The 20944-nt window shown below is 37.8% G+C and overlaps 1 protein-coding gene across 1 annotated transcript; it reads right to left on the bottom strand.

Moving 5' to 3' along the window:
- Positions 1 to 1034: 1034 nt before the first annotated feature.
- LOC144052282 (mucin-5AC-like) lies at positions 1035 to 20563 on the bottom strand. The gene is made up of 16 exons (XM_077566212.1): positions 18248 to 20563; positions 18058 to 18109; positions 17742 to 17772; positions 15196 to 15222; positions 14046 to 14223; positions 13339 to 13448; positions 8003 to 8174; positions 7800 to 7912; positions 5757 to 5928; positions 4613 to 4722; positions 4210 to 4381; positions 3879 to 3988; positions 2184 to 2355; positions 1893 to 2002; positions 1608 to 1779; positions 1035 to 1233 (listed from the first exon to the last, which is right to left on the bottom strand). Exons 2-16 carry the CDS (start codon positions 18082 to 18084, stop codon positions 1137 to 1139), a joined length of 1773 nt encoding a protein of 590 aa, XP_077422338.1. The 5' UTR covers positions 18085 to 18109; positions 18248 to 20563; the 3' UTR covers positions 1035 to 1136.
- Between the last annotated feature and the right edge of the window lie 381 nt (positions 20564 to 20944).

Here is a 20944-nt window from a genome sequence, read left to right as displayed (position 1 = left end):
CGTTCGCCTGAGCAGAAGTGCTCGGTTGTGCTCTACGTTTTCCGGTGTTAGCATCGCTAGCCGGTGAGGCTTTATGACGTGATCATAGCCGCCGCGTCAACGCTTCCAACTTCGGCGTCAACCTCGGAGTCACCATCATCATCATCGTCGTCATCAATGTGCTCTTTAGCATTGGTCGATGCTTTTCGTCTTTGAAAAAAATGCTCAAGCGTGAGCTGCTTGCAACCGGTCGCCATTATGGCTTCCTCAGCCATTGTCCCCTCAACACTCTAGCTCCGCGTCACGTCTTCTACTGACGCCTACCCAATCTTGTCCAAAGAGAGTCATCGCTGCCATCTAGGGGCCAAAAATAGGCATTATACTAACTAGATCTGCTTGATACTTTCAGCACAGCTGGCCAAGGCTTTCCTCCACCCGTTTCCACTTTCCAAAAAACTTGGTGAACGTCTTTTAACGTCTTTGTCGCTCCTCCGTAGGTTTTTACTAAACGTTATTTAACGTTTTTGGCAGTCAAAGAGTTAGTTAAACGTAATATATTCGCTTTGGACTAACTTAATTCAATCGTGTGTTACCATTTGAAGTGATTTTTTAAAAATTGGTCGACAATTCAATTTGTAATCTTAAATTGGTTCAACAATTCTCTTTTTAGAGTGTGCAATGGTGCCACGCTCATAAATCATTTGGTGATCTAAACCCCCAATTTTATCTTAACACATTTCAGGCTAAGTTACATAACATTTTTATATATAGACAAGAGGGCACTTTGGGTGTCAAGGAGCAAAGGGGTATGTGCCAAAGCATTATTTGTGCTGTCCGTGAAAATACATTTTCAAGTACAAAGTATGTAAGACAATATATAGGATAATGGTTGAGGAGGACTCAGTCATGCTGGACTTGTTATGCATTGGGTAGCCCAAGAAATTGACTTAAAAAAAACAAAGAAAAAACACTTTGTTTTAAAAGTGCATTTTATTGCATGTTAGTTGTTGGAGAGCTACTGAATAAACACAAAGAGAAAAAATGGTAGGTCTTAAGTGTCAGCAAATATTTCTTATATAAAAAAATAATTCATTGACACCTCTTACAGAATGCAGATTTTGACTATAAATAAAAATGACTTGACTTGACTTGACATTTCATTTGCACGGGCATCCAAAGCGAACTTTGTAGTCATAGCATTGTTTCTCTTTCTGGTCTTCGTTGCGACAAGCAAATCCCTCAGAGGCACTATATCTGAAAAATTAACACAATGGGTTAGTCATATAGTATATTGTACTATATATATATATATATATATATATATATATATATATATATATATATATATATATATATATATATATATATATATATGTAGTATACTGTACTACGCACTATGCAATATATTAGAATGTTGCTGAATTTTCATATCGTTGTTCCAATTAACTAATGAGAGCACCAGTCATGTTGTTATAAAAGTTCTTTTGAAGCCTCATTGTGGCCATTTTCAACAAACAACTGAAATATCCAAGAGATCATTTGATGACAGTTGATGGTCTCTGTTCAGTTGGTGCAGAAAAAAAACATGGACAGTGCAGTATATTGTTTTTACCATCAAGCCAACTTACATGAAGGGTATCTGGCCGGTGTATGCAATAGGGTAGTTATAAGAAACGGTGATGACTTCGATGTCGATAGGGTCTTCACAGATGTCAAGATTTTGAGGCTTCAGGTGTGACAGGAGCTCATAGTCACCTGTTCCACTTGGTTGGTCGTGGTTAAACCACTTGGTGTAGCACACTGTTTGGTGGACATGATTATGATTATTTTAATGAAATATTTTTTCAATGATCTTTTAAATATACTGTATATTTATATATATTTATATACAGTATATGTATATGTTGCCTTACCATCAGGATGGCAGAAACTAAGGGGGCACTTAAAGCGCACTTCATAATCAGAACACTGCCCTCCCTTCTGGTGTGAGTTTTTACAGATGAAACCTGTTTCTGTGTCAGCGCTGCAGAGACAGTTAGATGGAGGTCAATTAGTGCTTACTTACAGCTTTATTCTCAGCTTTGTTATTGTTTGAGCCGAGAATCAATCTATTTGAGGGCATCTTAATAGTTTATTGTTGTGAGTTAGAGCTTTTTTTAAAAAGACGATGTACAAGAGGTATTTGTGGTGTATATGGGACTTACACGTAAATCACATCGCCGGTTGAATCCACAGTGGCCCCAGATTTTGTGTGAGCCTCGATAGCAGATGGCATATCGCATATTTTCGATGGGAATCTCTGCCGAATTCTAGAAATCCTTTCAAAGTCACCTCCTTTGCTGGGGTTGTCGATATCAAACCACCTAGTCCAACATTCTGAAAGCATTGTCCAAGAAGGGGAAGATCACACAGTGTGGTAGGAATTATGAACATAAGTTAAAAATACAATTGCCCTGTGGCAAATTTTCTCATTAAATAACATGCAAAAGTGTGTCCAAGATTGGAAAAAGTGATAATTGTGTAATTTGAAACAAATTCATAATAATATAGTGTAGGATTTGCAACTCTTTAAAATAATTTATGCTACTTTTTAAAAATATATATGATTTGACTTCCCCTTTACCACTTTCACACAACTACAGACAAAGCAATAAAACTTATTTTGGTTCTGCTCAATTAAAGTTGTTGAAAAATGTGGGATGAAGAAATGGTGTACAGGATTTACTAGGGCCCGACCGATTCCGCCGAATATTGCCCTTCAATCAAGCTTCAAAACAATCGGCCAATTAGGCCAAATGGCAGATTATTTTTCCCTTAAAAACTATATAATTGAAGAAAACCAAAGTTTCAGACACTGTGAAAGTACCCTGAATGCACCATTTTGCTTGCGCAGCATTAGCAACTAGCAAGTGTGTAAGCGCGTATGTTATTCTGGTCATTCTGTTGTCCCCCAAGCGTCCTTTAAGCTGTTTCATGTCATCCCAGTTGGAGTTAACTGTAAAACTAAACACACAACAATAAGAATAACATCCACTGTATATTTAAATACAAAACATGCTTCGTTATTAAAACATCACTAGCCTAGTGCTAATGCTAAAAGCAAAGGGAGAATCCCATTCAAATGGTAACCAGAAGTTAGCATCAACTTGGGGAGAGTTTTTCCTTCAAATAACAAATATTCACACACAAATGCTGTCGGAACATACTTTACTAAACTGTGGGTACAGATAACTAAACTGTGGGAACAGATTGCTAAACTGTGGGAACAGATTAGTAAACTGTGGGAACAGATTGCTAAACTGGGGTAACAGATTAATAAATTGTGGGAACAAATGAGCAAAAAAAAAAAATTCTCCATAGGAACACATACCCAAAGGTGACAGTAACAGTCATTACAGTATTTGTTCTTTTTGTTTTTTTTCAGTTGCTATTATTTGTTGTATATTCTATTCTTATTTCACTTTCTTATTTTGTCATTGTCCTTTCAAGTTATATTTAAAGTTGCTATGTCAAGGATTCAAAGAATTTATTTTCTCAAAATTCAAGGATGCCAACATCCAAGGATTTTTGTTGCTGTTGTCTTAACACACCATTTCTACATGACATGGCACGAAATAAATCCCAGAGGTCCCAGGTTAGCCCAGTAAGTCCCAAGACTTGTGGAAATAACACAAGATAAAAAAATATATATATAAAAGAAAAGGTAAATGGTTAGAATAAAAATGAGTAATAAAAATGCAAGAGGCTTGAATTTCACATAATATTTATAGCATAATTTGTACTTGACAAAAACAAAGTGCAGGGATGAATGGGCATGACGCTACGATAACACTTAACTAGTAGTGTTTCTCACTTAAATGTGACTTGCATTTGACTAAGAAACAATTAACCATGGTTACCTGGTGGTTTGCAGAAATCGAGGGGACACCTGAAACGAACATGATAATCCGAGCAGATGCCATGCTTCTGATTGTAATTTTCACATATGAATCCTGTCTTGACGTCGGCTCTGTTGGGTAACAGAAGTGTGTCAATTCTGTATCCTTTACAGTTGCTTCAAATATGACGACGGCAAATTGCTTTAATAAATTTTCCTTCAACCATTAACTGAACATGAGTATGTTTTTGGTATTGCTGCTCTGACAAAAATTTAATGCACGATAGATTAGATGTAATAGATAAGCAGAAGAAAAAGAAAGTGTTAATCAGTGGTGGATGGAGTATACTTACACATGAATGATGTCCCCTGTTGCAGCCACACTGAACCCATGTATAGTTTCCACTTCAATTTGAAGTGGTGTTGGGCAGATTTGATATGGATACTCGTGGCGTAGCTTGTCAATAGTCTCAAAGTCTCCAGCACCAGTAGGGTTGTCTCGATCAAGCCATGGAGTCCAGCATTCTGGAGCAATCACAAGAGCAGGTACATAGCAAGGTTTGGTAAATAAAACAATGATTGGAAATTGACTTTGGAGAACTGTAAAACTGATATCAAGCTTTCAACATCAATAAAATAGTGAAATAATTGATCTAAGCTTAATATTAGCATTTGAAGATAATTTTTTACATGTTTTACATGTTGCTTGTTTTGCCATTAGCTTATCGCAACTTCTGATTAATTACACATGATTACCGTGTTCTTTACAGAACTCATTGGGACATGTGAAGCGAACTTGATAATCAGAGCAAGTTCCGTCACGCTGGTCCTCATTTTTACAGACAAACCCAGTATTTGCATCCAATCTGCAGAAATGAAAGGAGTCACGTTAATCAAAACAGTGTTACAGCTTTCACTCTGTTTAGCAGTTTAGTGCACAGTACTTGTATTTTGTGCAAAAAGAAGCATAAACCTAGCAGATCTGATTGGGCTGAATAGTAGTTTGCACATGTACCTGAACGTCAAGATATAACTTCATGTTGTGCTTGTTTGACTCCCATAAACTGATCATATATATGCATATATATATATATATATATATATATATATATATATATGAGAGGTGTTAGATATGTGTTGAAATCGATTTTTAAACATCAATTTTTTATTGGAATATTCAAATAACGTCTTACTTAGGGTTAGGATTCACACATTAAGCATGGAAGAATGTTATATTAATGGCCTTAATATTTTTATTTCAGTGCCGTTCAAACATGAAACAGACTGCAACCTGTTTATCAAATGCAGTGGCTCAGTTATAAGCCTGAATTTTCAGATAAATAAATACATTTTCATAGAAATCTTACAGTATACATGTATAAGTTTACGGATTAGTATTTTCTAAATTTGAGTAAAAAAAAAATTGCAATAATCAATTTATAGATTCGTATCGGGATTAATCGCTGTAAACAATGAATCGTGACCTATGAATCGTGATACGAATCGAATCGTCAGGTACTAGGCAATTCACACCCCTAATATATATATATATATATATATGCAGTATATATATATATATACAGTATATACGTGCGTGGGTGTGTGTGTTCTTGTACATACCACATTGTGAGGACCAAAATACGTCTTTAACCAACAGATTGAGGACATTTTTGTGAAGTGAGGACTTTTTGGCCGGTACACACAACTCAAGACCTCTTTTTGAGGGGCAAGACTTTATTTTAGAGTTTAGGTTTGAATTGGGTTATGGTTGAGCTTAGGGTAAGGAATGGGGGTAGGCAATCATTTTTGATGGTTGGGGTTAGGTGAAGGGGCTAGGAAATGCATTATGTCTATGGATGTCCTCATAATTATATAAGTATGTGTGTGTGTGTGTACTTACACACTAATGGCGTCTCCTGTTGAAGACAGACTATTTCCCGCAACAGTTTTGACCTCAATGTCAAGCGGAAATAGGCAGATTTTATTTGGGTTTTCATTTTGGAGGTTCTCGAGTAACTCAAAGTCTCCGGTTCCGCCAGGATTGTCTCGATCGAACCATGGAGTTTTGCATTCTACAGAAATGCAATCCAAGTAGGAAGATAAAAAACAAAACGAAAAACATTACATTCAATTTGTATTGTTTTCTTGGATTCAGTTAAAAAAACATGGCATTTTAGTTTTCAAAATCTAAAAGAGTCTTTGCTCTCGATGTGTTAACGTAGTCATTGAATCACTATATAATGTACACACTCATATGGCCTGTGGTTTTTGTCAGATATTCACACATGGACACATGGTTGCAAGGGAGCCTCCAATTTCCTACGTTACACGCGTGGCCAACTCAATCATCCGCAAGAGGAGATATACACTTTGCGCGCGCCAATGTTGAACATGGACGGACACCAGCAAGTAAATTTCTGTTTTTGCAATGCCAAGGGCTGTGTGCGCTTCGAATGCCCTGATTTTAATAGGAATGAGGGGAGCCATTTAGAATGGCAGGGAATCCACTGTTTCCCATGCCACAACGACGCATATTTATTAGATTTTTTTTCTTTGAGAGCTCAGTATTGTTCATTCACTAATTTTACTGATTTGACGTCATAATCATTGCTCTCTTTTTTTAATTTATTATTATTATTATTTTTTTTTTTATTATTTTGTATGTGCATGAGAATGTGTGTGTGTATGTGTGTGTGTGCATGTGTGCGCGTGCGTGTGAGTGTGTACTTATTAGTTCACCTAAAAAACCTATTAAAAATCCCATACCGTTTACCTAAACCGAATACTTCAGAATCCAGCTCCAGAGTCGGGAGTTTGTCAGGAGACCCGAGGAAGGGTCAAAGGAAAGAAAGGAAAGTGAAATCCAGCACCAACCAGACATTACCTACTACCCACCGGGTTACCAACCAGAGTCTTTCACCAACCCCAGAAACATCTAAATTCCAACAAATTAGGGAGACCTCAAGATACCAAAGGAGAGACTGAGGAAAGGAAGGAAGGATAGATGAAGCAGAGTGAGATCCACAGACATCAGCCTCCACCGATTCAACGACCAGAGGAAGAAGCAGATTGTGTTTGAATTTCGATAGATGCTTGTGTGGTGGATCTGGCATGCATGAAAACCTCCACCAAAATACAGTTAGACTGAACTTTGCATTAAACTTGCACTTGGGACAAAATAGGGCCCATAAAGTGTAAAATGTCCTTTACTGGAATCAAAACCAAACTTTTAATGAAGGAAAAAGCGAAACATCCTAAACTGCAGTGTGAAGAAGATTGAGACAAACATGAGGAAAGCAAAGGTAAATGGTTATAAACACATAAATAGAAAAAAAGAGAAAGAAAAAGTGCAGAAAACATGAAAGTGGGGGTAATTCAGTGATGTAATGTAAATTTGGAAAATAAAAGGCAAAGTACTATTAATGCAGTTTTCTCCTAAACGGCGTAAATTTTTTGTGTGCCTATAATAGTCTTACTCATTTATTGACTGTGCAATGAACCCCCGCTATTGGTGGGGGATTGGGACCGGCTCATGAATAGACAAAATTTGTGTAGAATTGGTGCACATTGAAATGCATTGGAGAAAACATAATAACAATCAAACCCTAAAATGTCTCCCTAAAAAGCTGATAAACATCCAATAAACGAAAAATGAGATTGAAAAACACAACAACCCCCGAAATCCAAAAATGATTAAAAATATTGGAAAAATTGAAGGGGGTGGGGGTGTCAACTGCATATGCTGAGAAACCTTAAATTATCAACAATGATAGCACAGACCGTCCCTGGAATAAACAAGATTGTGTGCTGCAATTTCGGATCTGTAAATGATTGACATTACGACAGATCACCTATTTTACATAAAATGCTAAATATCTGCTGATCAGATTCATCTGATCAGATCTGTGTAAAGTCTACATTAGTGTATTACGTGCAAGATTACCTTTTGGCTTGCAGAATTCCAGAGGACACAAAAAACGAACTTGATAATCTGCACATTTACCACGATGTGGCTGGTCGCAATTTCTACAAACAAATCCGACGTCTGTGTCAGCTCTGTAAAGACAAACAGCAGTGTCAGCCAGTATATATCTAAAATATATGTCAGCATTTGATGTCAACATTTGTAGTCCATCTTGTGCTTACGCATAAATCACATCTCCTGTTGAGCTAGCACTGTCTCCAGATGTGGTTTTGATCTCAATTTTAATTGGATGTTTGCAGATTTTCCAGGGGTTTTCTTTGTGCAGGTCAGGAAGAGTTTCAAAATCTCCTTTACCAGAGGGGTTGTCTCGATCAAACCATGGAGTCCAGCATTCTGAAACAATTATTTACAGGGTGGTTCATGTTTTTAGATCACAGTGATCAGACTTATCTACCATACATTTATGTTACTTGTTCTTATTGAACTCCCAACTTTTGTCTGTTTTTGTACCTTTCACTCATTTAACTCAAAACGTATTAAAACGTTCTATTTTAAATATTACCATGCTCGCAAAGACGTATTTATAAATTTTGTGTTTTTTTATGCTAGAGCATATAGAACACTTTGATACAGCTTCTGAACTAAAGAGAATGCTTGGTTATTATAAAAACGTCCAGCAGGTGGCAGAAGAGTATAAGAGATCAACCAGGGCCATGTTGAAAAAAGCTCATTTACTCACAGTACTAAATAGATGTGTGAATAATGATGAAACTTAGCTATATTCTAAAGCTAATTGCTACAAAACTGAAACAGAAACTGAAACAGATAGACATTTCCTTTTTTTCATGATGAAAGCAGAGGCTCTCATCTTTCTTTTGGTAGGTTCCATGTTTTTACAGCAATAGAACAGAATATTCTGTGGGCCTTGCAAAATCAGTCAAAATCCAGTAAAACAGCCAGGAGCAAAGGGGGTTGCTTCAGTGAAAATGGCTGGGAGTGAATGAGTTAATGGCAGCAGACATAGATCACGTTGTAACATATATACTAGCTTGTTAATAATAATAATAATAATAATAATAATAATAATAATAATGACTTTTAAAATACAAACTATTTTTATTAACACAAACACGATCAATACATTTGCATAGTGCATACATGTACACACACCTAAACGCATCAAACAAATTCATAGCCACCATTAAAATGAAAGTTTTACCCAAAATAAACAATTTTTTTCTCAATGATTCCATTTAAACCTACGGCTAAATGGTTCCAGTTGTTGGACTTAGCCGTTACAAAATTTTACTGGAATAAAAAAAAAGCAAAGATTAGTCTATCTACTCTTCAGAAAAGTAAATCCAAAGGTGGTCTAGAGGCACCAAATTTTATGTACTACTATATAGCTAGCCAGCTACAATATATCGTTCTATGGGCACAACCCAACAGAGACACTAACTGTTGGCTGGAACTAGAACAGAAGGATTGTAATAACCTCAGACTTCGAGATTTACTCTTTATTACAACATCGATTAAGCGACATAATTGTTTTAAAAACCCAATGATTTCCGTCACCGTGACTGCCTGGTGGAAGGCACTAGAATTGACAAAAGCCCAAGTGGAGCCCTGTGGGCTTTCTCCCCTATGGCATAACCCCGACTTTCAACTTAACAACCAACCGTTTTATTTAGGTGTGTAGGAGCAGAAAGGAATTACACATCTCCACCATCTCTTCTCAGACAATATGTTTATATCATCCTTGCTCCAAAAATAATTTATAAAATAAAAAAAAAAGAAATTTTTTACATTATCTACAAGTTAAAAATATGATAAAGTAAAAAATTCCAACACTTCGGGGTACGCTCCAACCGCCTGTTTTAGCTAAAGATATTAACAAGCTTTCTCCGACAACAACAAAAAAACTTTCAAAAATATATAAGTTACTTTCATATACTGATAAAATGTCTTTACCCATCTCGAAATGGGAGACAGACTTGTCTATAGCACCGGAATCTGACTTTTGGATTCAAGTTTGTGAAAACGCATTTAAAATAACACAACACACAAATTTACAACTTATCCAATATAAAATTATTCATAGAACATACATTACTCAATATATGATGAAGAAAATGGGACTCTCAGACGCCGACATTTGTCTCCAATGTTTAGAAAACACTACAGACACTTATGTTCATGCTTTATGGTTATGTACTCCGGTTATGTATTTCTGGACTAAAGTCTTAGAAAAACTTTCCGCTATTTTGGACTGTAGGATACCTTTATCTCCAAACTTGTGTTTGCTAGGTGACCTAACAACAACTGACTTACCACACAAACAATTTCAATCTACACTTGTAGCCCTTACTATCGCTAAAAAAAACAATTCTTGTTAACTGGAAAAATAAACAAACTCTGAATATCGACCAATGGTCTAACCTCCTCATAAATCGCATTTTAATGGAAAAAATATCTGCCTCAAATAAAAACCAAATATCAAAATTTATAGAAACATGGTCTACGTATATAGAATTTTTCAACCTAATTCTGGTTACTTAATTCTGTCTGTTAGCGAGAGCCACTACATCGTGATAACTTACATTGATGTTTCTGCATTTGGCAATTTATTATTATATTATATTATTAGTATGGGATTTTTTTTAATGGGCTTTAGGTGAACTGATGAATACACACATGCTCGCACGCACGCACACACACACACACACACACGCACATACACATTCTCACCCACATACAAAAAAAAAAATAGGAAAAATAGGAAAAAAATGCAACAGAGACTGAAGTCATCTAAAAAGTAAGCCAAACCATTTTTTTTTCATGTCTGGAGGAGCCTGTTTATATTGGTCAATAATTTGTAAAAAATAACACCCACACATTTAACAAATTGTGACTAAAGCCCGATTCACACAGCAAGGTTTTTAATATTGTCGGCCGACTTCCAAACTGTGAGCGACGCCACACGGGCCCAAAAAAAATTTCACTGGAGTAACAGTTTTGAACGTCCCACACGGCACAATCAACACATCACACACGAACTGATGTCATTCATGAATTTTTCCTGGTGACGAGAAGTCTCGCAAAACCTCCTGAGATTAAACGTGACTTCCAAGTAAGCAAACATGGAGGACCAGTCGCAATTTTTAGCTGAAAAAAAAAAGCGACATAAAAAGAAAAGGCGTGTTTTTTAAAGCCGTGTAAATAGCGCAAGCATGGACTTCCTGTTGTGCCATGACTGTTTTGATTTTGGATTCCCCACCGTCTTTCTCATCGCCTCGCTTTCCGATTGGCTGGCTGCATGTCACCGTCAATCGCTGCGCGGTGGTTTGTCCTTAGAGCACACCGCACACAGTGTGAAGTCGAGCCAAAACAATCCAACATGTTGAATATCCAGGATTTCAGGTCTGAGTGGCCCAAACATCCTTCCGAGCGGCCGATATCGGTCTGAGGTAATGGCAGGATTATCTGTTAAGGTTATCGTTTGGATGTTGGCGCGTCCTTACGACTGTCGAGCGGGCAAATTCGGGGTTAAAATCGGGCTAAGTTGGCTGCAGTGTAAACAGGGCTTTAGGAGGTTTCACCCAATGCCAGCGATATATATGAACATATAGTATACAGATACATATAAATACCTGTATATTTATATGTATTTTTGGTAATATTTGAGTAAATAAAACAGCTCTTTCTTTCATTCAACACAATCTATTACATTTTTAAACAAAATATAACATATTTGGTAAATTAGGCAACGTGTAACATGATTTGTTAAAAAAAATGTTGACTTGTCAGTGTCTTATCACTGGTGAGCTATTTTTAGAACAGACCACAGTTACTTGTACACCTGGCACCTACACAGTGATGAGGCCAACAGTGTGTCTGATTCCTCCGCCTGACCGCCCTCTTCCGAAGTACAAAAACAAGTTAATTGAAGACAATTAAATTCAAGAGACCGCAACTCCACAAGACGAGCTCATTAAGATGAGAGACTTTTTTAACGACTTCTATTGCGCGGAAATTCCCCTATTGTGGGTGGACATGGAACATAGTGTATCACCCGCGAAAAGTGAGGGAACCCTGTATTATTATTAAATTTTTTGCACTTGGTCTAAAAATTTGAGAATCACTGTTGAAGACTATTTCGACTTGACAACACATCCATCTAGCCGTGATCCGAACCGCTTATCCTTTCGAGTGCCGAGGGTGCAGGGCCGGTCCTAAGTGATTTAGTGCCCTAGGCGAGTGCAGACTCCCCCCCGCGGCAATAAATAAATAAATAAATAAATAAATATAACTATAAAGATATATAATATTTAATAGCACACCACACAATAAATACCAAACTTCACAGATAACTACAAATAAAAAATAAAATAGAAAAGTATGCCTGCCGTACTTTACTATATATTTGTTTACATTAAATCAGCACTTCTTATCCTGTATAAATTAATGGGCTTGAATGAAACAATGATTTGTGCAAATCTATTTGCAATATCTGGACTAGACTGACTGCTTTATTTTAAATCCAGCAAGCTTTGCCTCACTTTGGTGGAGTTAACAAGTTACAAGCAAGCTAAGAAGCTAACCCTATTTTCATGTTTATTTTTTTTTCCAATGATGATTGATTGACATACATGCCACTACCCTTGGCCCGTTTTTCCTCCTCCTCGTTTTGCTGCTTTCTTAATGCAACACTTGAGGTCTTGGACCTTTTCATTGGAAACGCTTTTGGGATATATATTTTTTTGCCCTGCAATTTGGTGCCCGCTCCACTAGATGGCGCTCTAGGCAATCGTCTAGTTCGCCTATGGCCAGGGCCGAGCCTGTGTGGGTGTGCTGTGGAGCCTATCTCAGTTGTTTACTTGCAGTAGGCGGGTTACATCCTGAACTGGTAGCCATCCAATCACAGGACTTACCAACATGAAGATTTTAGATTGACCAATGCAAAGACAAAAGTATTGCTCCTTCAGACTACACAGTACAAAACAGGCTTACAAGTCCCGTTGCTGTGAAAATACACTACAGGGAGTCCTCGAGTTACGTCGTTGTTGTTGTTTCGAATTTACCGCGCCATTTTCCCACAGTAATCGTGCCATTTTAAAGTTATTTAAAGTTGTGTTGTTGCTACCTCCAGCAATGGACGTCCATCGAGCAGGTCAACTCGCCATCAGGCACGTCACATTTCCGTGTTTAAATTTGAATTAGCTCCGCTCTGCCGTCCATCGGCAATGAATGGCCGTGCAGAAACACAAAATATTGGTTCCGGCTTTTCCAGGTGGTGCGAATATATATATTTTTAATTACAGTATTAATTAATTAAAGTATTTTGATGCAAATATTGATTTTAACGGTGAAATCCGAAGTCAAAATTCGGGTTACATCGCCAGCGTAGGAACGCAACTTGGACGCAACTCGAGGACTCCCTGTATTTCATTATTACCTTTAGCTTATTTTAGAAAAGGTGCTTTAACATTTAAAGAAAGATAAAAACTTAAATAAGTTATTAGTAGGCCTATTTCATTTTATATGGTCAAATGATTACCTTCATCAGGGCAGAAATTGAGGGGGCAGCGAAAACGAACTCGATAATCTGAGCAATGTCCACTTGATTGGTCTGCATTTACACAGGCGAATCCTCTAGTTGTGTCAAATCTGCAGAGATGGGCCGATACGGGAGATTTAGACACATTCATACATTCAACTTGGGGCTGGAGATTTCACTTCCCATTCCTGTCACTGACTCTCACAAAAAAAGTTTTTATCCATCTGTTTTCTATTGACCATTTGCACTGACGTCACGTGATTACGTGACTGCCCTATGACGGAAGGCGGAAGGAAATGATTGTTGAATGGAAGTGGTCGTGATCTGGATCGACTTAGTGGCAAACTACTGTAGGGCCTATCTCAGCTGACTTTGGGCGAGACCCGTTAACCAGCCAATTGTAGGGCATTATGCCGTCATGTCCCCGAAGATGCTTGGTGATAAAGTTGTCTGCCTTCTTCTTTGATTTGAGATAGCAAAAACCATAAAAACTTTCTCTGAGTATTTTTTTTAATCACAACCATCATTTAAAATTGTATTCATTGTGTTTCATGTTCCAATATTAAACAAGCATTTTAAATACTGCCCGACAATGCTAACAAACACTCTGCTAAAACTTGTTTTCCCTTATAAGCTAATCTATTGAATGAACACTTTAGCTAAATAATTTAACAAGTGGGTATATTTGTGCTGCATCCGGTACTTACAAACGGATCGTCTCGCCGGTTGTATCTACACTGTCTCCAGATACAGTCTGAGCCTCAATTTGAATGGGCACATGGCAGATTTCCATTGAGTTTTCACGACGCAGGTCATCAAGAGTCTCAAAGTCTCCTGTCTGAGACGGGTCGTCCCGATCATACCATCTAGTCCAGCATTCTGGATCTGTCATCCATCAAGCAAAAAGTGGAGTTGGTGTGTATGTATGGAACAAGATGAAAACAATTAATTTGACACAGAACATGGAAAAATAATTTTAAAATATCAACTGTACATCAGAGGACTAAAAATATCACCATTTGACCAATAAAAAAAAAAAGTCCAACCTGTAGCAAATTTTATGCCTTTTAAGTTTGAAACTTCATTCTATAGCTACACAGCAAAATAGCCAGTGTTAGATTAACACTGAGAACGTTAAATCTAACACTAGACAAGTGTTTATATGTGTCCACACCAATAAGTATGAATTTTACACTTTTCAAAGTGCTACTTTTTTCACACGTAACCAGTATTACTCCAACCCTCTATAGTATATTCTGCCAAACTACACTTAAGTCTAGTGTTTAGACACTTATGAGTGTATTGCACTAGTGTCAGTGTTAAAAATTCAACTCAAACTACACTTTACTCTGGTTAACGGTACTTCATTTATATCGTGTTTTTCCTCATTATACGGCCCTCAAAGCGATTTACATTTTGACTACTGATGACACGGCATTAGGAGCAACTAGGGGTTCAGTATCATGCTCAAGGATATACTTCCAAATAGTCACACTGCCCTGGGATCAAACCCCCACACTGTCACGGTTGCGAGACCACCTCTCCACCACTGAGCCAAGTCACCACAACAGCAACAGCTGGATGTATTGCTATTGAAATGTTGACAGCGTGCTGGGAAATTGGAAAGTTTCTCCTTCACTGGAAGGTCTGGTCAATTTAACACTCAAGGTAGTGCTATTCTGGTTACACCCAACATCTACACTAACACTCAACGAAATTTACTTTGACAATGCAACTTTTTCACTTAACTATGTTTAAATAACACTGCCTACTGCATATTTGATTGAACACCGGAAATTTAACACTGACTGACTTGCTGTGTACATGCAGAATGAACAAAATGAGTAGCATGCTTACGATCGCCGCCGGCTTCCAGGTGCTTGCCTAGAAAAATACACACACATAAATATGTTTATTCTTGATGCTTAAGTTATCAAATGGTGTGTATGTGTGTGTGTGTGCGTGTGTGTGCGTGTGTGTGTGGTGGGGAGGGGTTGGGGGGTATCTGCTACAAAATGGGGACATTGTTCTGACTTTTCACAGACAAGTGGGGACCTCACCTACAAATGGAGACATTTTGGAGGTCCCCATTTTGTTCAGACATGTTTTTGAGGGTCAAGACTTGGTTTTAGAGTTTAGTTTGAATTGGGTTATGGACGGTTGAAGTTAGCGTGAGGAATAAGGGTAGGCAATCCTTTTTGATGGTTGGGGTTAGAGCTAGGAAATGCATGATCTCAATGTGATGTCCCCATTTTGCACAATGTGTGTACAATGTTTCTGACAGAAAGATGAAAACGTGTACAGTGTTCCCTCGTTTTTCACTGGGGTTAGTAGGTTCTAAAAAATACCCGCAATAAATGAAATCTGCAAAGTAGTTAGCTTTATGATTTACATTTATTATAAATGTGGAGCCACAATACTGATTTGGTATTGGGGAAAAAAGTGTAATTGTGGAAAAAGCTGCATTAGCATTGAAACAAGCACTGTACACTTTTTTTTCGAGTGTCACAGGGTTTTCATCTTCAACTCTTTTTTTTCAGTTTCAACTTATTGGCAGTGTTTTAACGTGTGTGTGTGTGTGTGGGGGGGTCGGCGCTTTGAGTGTTAGAATGTGCTTCCAGCTTTTCAGGAGAGGAGAGAGAAGAGAGTGCGGCCTTTGTCGGCTAAAGACAATACTTGAATTCCCTGTGGCAGATAGTCGAGACTTATGGATACATGTTCATCAGGAACTCCTAAGCCGCCTGTAAGTCTGTGTTTTTTCTACATATAACCTTGTGTCATTAAAACCACTGTTTGTCATGCTAATTTAGCAAACGTGCTAACATGTAAAACTTAAGCTCAAACTGCAACACCCTAAGGTGCCACTTTATCTAACCACCCTTCTAAGTTATGAAGACATTTAATATTTTCAATTTGATGTTTTACTGTTTATTAATTTACTTATAGGCATATCAATGTGATATAATCATGAGTGTTTAATAGAATACAGTGGAATAATGATTTTGTGAACTTTATTTTATCCTCTCACCCTCAAAGCTATTGAAGATAGGAATGTGCATGATGTTATTTAGAGCCTTTTGGCATTGGAGTCTAAAAGTCTGGGGTTAGATCCTAATTGCATTTGTTCCCCCAGTCAAGAAGGGGAACTGTATGTAAATGTCTGTTTACTAATAAGATTACACCTTTGGCCAACCTGGAATCAACATGTCTGTATGTAAACGTCTGCTTACTAACAACATTACACATTTGTTCACTAGGAGATGACATGTCTGCCCTTTGTTCAATCAAGAGCCGGGAGGAGGAACCTTTTATCTTTTTTGTATAAATGAGTCGATGTTTTGTAAATTGTCACACACTTGGGATCATCACTTGGATTCAGATGTGATGTCCTGACTGTGTCTTTAGAGGCCTCTAAATAAATTCTTGCAAGAAAACTTGTTCATCAGATCTCGGATACAATGATTTTGAACACGCAAAGATTACACTTAAAATAGTAATCACAAATTCCTTCAGTTACTGCAGTCCAAAATTGCTTTAATGTCAAAATATTGTGTGCGTTTATTTAGTTGCAGTGAAATAATGTTTATCATGATAAAGAATCCCTCCTGTCGGTGTTAATGTTTCTGTAGTAAACCACTTAGCACGTTAGCACGTTTGCTAAATTGGCATAACATGATGCATAAAGTAATTTCAAACATAGTGGTTTTAACGCCAAAAATACAGACTTACAGGCGGTTTAGGAGTTCCTGGTGAACTTGTATCCATGAGTCTCTGCCACAGGTAATTCAAGTATTGCCTTTAGCCAACAGAGGCAGCGCTCTCTTTTCTCTCCTCTCCTGAAAAGCCAGACGCGCGTTCTCACGCTCAAAACCCACCCTGACCGCTCCCCTCCTCGTTAAAACTGCCAATAAGTTGAAACTGGAAAAAAAGAGAACTGAAACTGAGAACCAGAGAGTTGAAGCTGAAAACCTGTGACACTCCTGTGTAAAAAAAAAAAAAGAGTCTAAAAAAAATCAGCAGATTGGCATTGAAAAAGATTTCAAAAAATGTTTCAACGTCAATGCAGCTTTTTCCACAATGAAAATCGCCCCCACCCCTCCAATACCAAATCTTACTGTCAGTGTTGTGGCTCCATTCTAAAACCCCTCACCATACAGTTTAAACACTTTTCTCATCACGGCATTTACATTTTGTCATATTTTTCTCTTGTTTAAACGTTCTCAATGTTCAAACCTTCATATTTTTAATAAAATAGGTACAAAAAAAAAAGCATGCAAAATTGCACCCCAAAAAATAACCCTGCGAGGCCGCGAAAACTGAACTGCGTTATAGCGAGAGAATACTGTTTAACAGAACAGAAGCATTGTGAAGGTTATGGTTGTATTTCTTAAAAGGGATCTTACCAGCATGCAGTAGCACAAACGTAATACCCAACTGTAGGAGAAGATTGATTGATTGATTGAACTGATTGAACACATTACAAGATATGATCATAAAAATGTAAGAAAAAAAACGGATTATCAATAGATATAGTTCAACGCAGTTTACATGTTCAAAAGGAGGAGTAGGAAAAAGTACAATAACTTATCTAGTCCTACCCCAAATTACTCATGTCAATACAGTACACTAGTAGGTAGATAGGTAACATGTAGCATTAGATGCTGTGCATGTTTTGTTAAATTTCTTAAATTTTAAATGTGGGAAAGTTTTATACATTACCCATTTGATCATCATTGGAGATGTCATATTTCACAGCAATGGAGGGATGTTTCTTTAAAAAAATATAAAAAAATCTGATGTTTACATTATAAACTTTCGAAATGCGAGTATGTAATAACTTTTCAAGAAAGAGAGTAAGCGTTATTGTACAAATGATATTACATGCAATGAAAAACAATCAAATGCTTACAGTACAGGATGCTGCTGTAGAAGTCCTGTGTCAGCATTGGGAAGTCTGCAGCCATAAATACTTGATAGGGTGGATCCATTCGTTCCAAGTAACAAGAATACCAGCAATTAACGATAATCAGAAAGTAGTCATTAACTGCTGTCATATCTGTGATTATGAGTTTGTTCTTATTGGTTGCAGACGTACTTCACACCATTGGAATTTCTGTTGAATAATTTGAGCAGTGACATTTAAAGACAAGGACATGACTGAAACTATGACAAGTTCGTTTTTTGCCAAAATAAAACCACACCTACAAGTGGATTTCTTAGCCTTTTCTAACCTGTCAAAACTACCAAACTTTGATTAAGGGCTATATTAATAAACTTGACTTGACTCCTCAGTTTCAGAACCCAAAAAGTGCTACATACATTATTTAACTGCAAATGACACTATCTCATCCTTCTCCACTATTGCTCATCATGAGCTCATATCATATCATAGAGGAGAAAAGGCAAGCAAGGGAACATGTTAATTAACGTGCGGGTGTGTCTACCAACTGTTGCTAAAGTAATTAAGAAATTTAAATATACAGTTGTTACAGCCCACATTGTTTCATGGCCGTTTTTTCTTTTTTGTTGAGTGGTGGATTGTGTGCATGTGTTGGTGCACCTCCCTGATTGATGGTCCTCGTCCCCGGCTCAGGCCACCAATCGATCCAAGGGAAGAGCACTAATTACCGCATTTGCTTCAGGTGTGCCAGCTCAATAAAATAAAAGCCTTTTGTTGTTGTTCGTGTAGAACACTGTTCGCCATAATTTGTCTCTCCGCTCATCATCCATGACCTCATTAGTGTTCGCCATAACAGTAGTTTCCCTATTTGTGTAGTCAGTATTTGTTCGGGTGTCACTTTGACAGTCGGGATTTCGGGAGCAGTCGTACTGGCAACCACTTCAGAGTGTACCGCACCTACTTCCCGATGGCAGCTGGGATAGGCTCCAGCACCCCCGTGACCCTTGTGAGCAATATGTGGATTGGAAAATGGATGGTTAGATATTTCCCTTGTTTTTTTTCTTTGCAGACTCTACATCCCGCCCTTTTATTGCCAATAAAGCTTAAATATGTTAAGTCAAGTCACCAAACATTCGCACCTTCCATACATCAGTGTGAGTAGCACTCGAGGCAATGTGTGTGAAGTGCCTTGCCCAAGGACACAACGACACATGACTTGGTGAGAGCGGGGTTTAAACAGCCTATCTTCTGATTACTGAACGACCGTCTCTACACCCTGAGCCACGGCCGCCACAAAAGCCTGAAAGACCTGAAAGCGTTCAAGGCTAAAGTAAACAACGAAAATGGCAGATAGTGATAAATTGTTTTTTATTTTGGTTCTCAAAACTCATTTTGACTTCCAGCAATTCTCGCAATTTTGCTGCATTTATTGTTTTTTATCTTATTTCATACAGCTCAGTATATTTTCATGCAGGGAGTTAGCGGCATACTGTCACGTACGTTGTGTTGCGAGGAGTTATGTTGAATATTTATGAATGAAGAAAGCTATCTCGTTTTATACTCAAGTAAATTGTGTTTTATCATTCACAGTCTGTGTTTTCAAAAGGGTCGCCATTGTAGAGGGACGTCACATTGTAGTCCGTTCCCCCGACTTCGCAAGTGGAATTTCCGAGTTCACACACTTCCTGGTTGGAACTCGAAAAAGTCTAACTTCCGACCATCCTCGAATGCAGCATAAGAGTAGCGTTACTTCAAAAAAATATTACTTAAACAAAAGTAAAAAGTAGTCATCAAAAAAATCACTCCAGTGCAAGTAAAAAAAGTATTCGCTGAAAAGAATACTCAATATTTGGAATCGAACATGAGGTTGCTGACTCGATCGGAATCGGACGTTGTCTCTCGATCAGGACTTGGTTAAATATATGAGGTTATTTTCATAAAATTTTGATTAAATCTGGAGTTATGCGGTGGCACAGAGAGAGACTTCATTTTTCCACATAGCTAAGCGTGCGGCTTTGGCTTTGCTACAGTGACACAAAACAAGGAAATCGCTATTAGTTGATAATAAGCTATTAATAATATCATACATACTGTAGATGCGTTGCACGCGTCCCCGCTGCACTTCACTGCCGGGCAGTCGGGCTGCCCAACTGCCATAAGGCGCTGGCGACTCTCGACGTGCGGTAGGTCCTCCCCGCGGATCCGCGTGTGCTATAGAAATAAACCTACCTTGCAGTGCCTTGATGTGAACTCGTCAGAGGTGAGGTCAACTGGCATTCCAGAGCTGGCAACCCAGGATGCAATGAAGGCCTGGGTCACTTTAGCGGAGGTAGTAGATGACAGGGGAACAGCTTCTGGCCTCCTGTAACCTGTGCTGGGTGAATTTGAGCAAATCTTCAAACTGATTGCCCTTAAAGCACAGGGCACAGACAAAGAAGCATTTATTGATGCACATTACAATGCTTTGTTTCCCTTTGTCTATTGTGTCCACTGTTGCCCTGACAAGTATCCACACTGAGGATTTTATGATACAAGAAATGTTTTTATTTATTATAATTATTCATTATTTTTTAATGTATTTTAATATGACAGGATTGAGATCAAGACTTCAACCAGCAAAAGTGACGCATTATAGTTTAAAAACTATTTACAGTCCTATTAAGAGTTTAGAGACTGCCACAGACATACAGTACATGTAATTAACAC

Source organism: Vanacampus margaritifer, chromosome 5, assembly GCF_051991255.1.
Source record: "Vanacampus margaritifer isolate UIUO_Vmar chromosome 5, RoL_Vmar_1.0, whole genome shotgun sequence".
Taxonomy (NCBI): domain Eukaryota; kingdom Metazoa; phylum Chordata; class Actinopteri; order Syngnathiformes; family Syngnathidae; genus Vanacampus; species Vanacampus margaritifer.
This window is presented reverse-complemented; position numbering and strand designations above follow the sequence as displayed.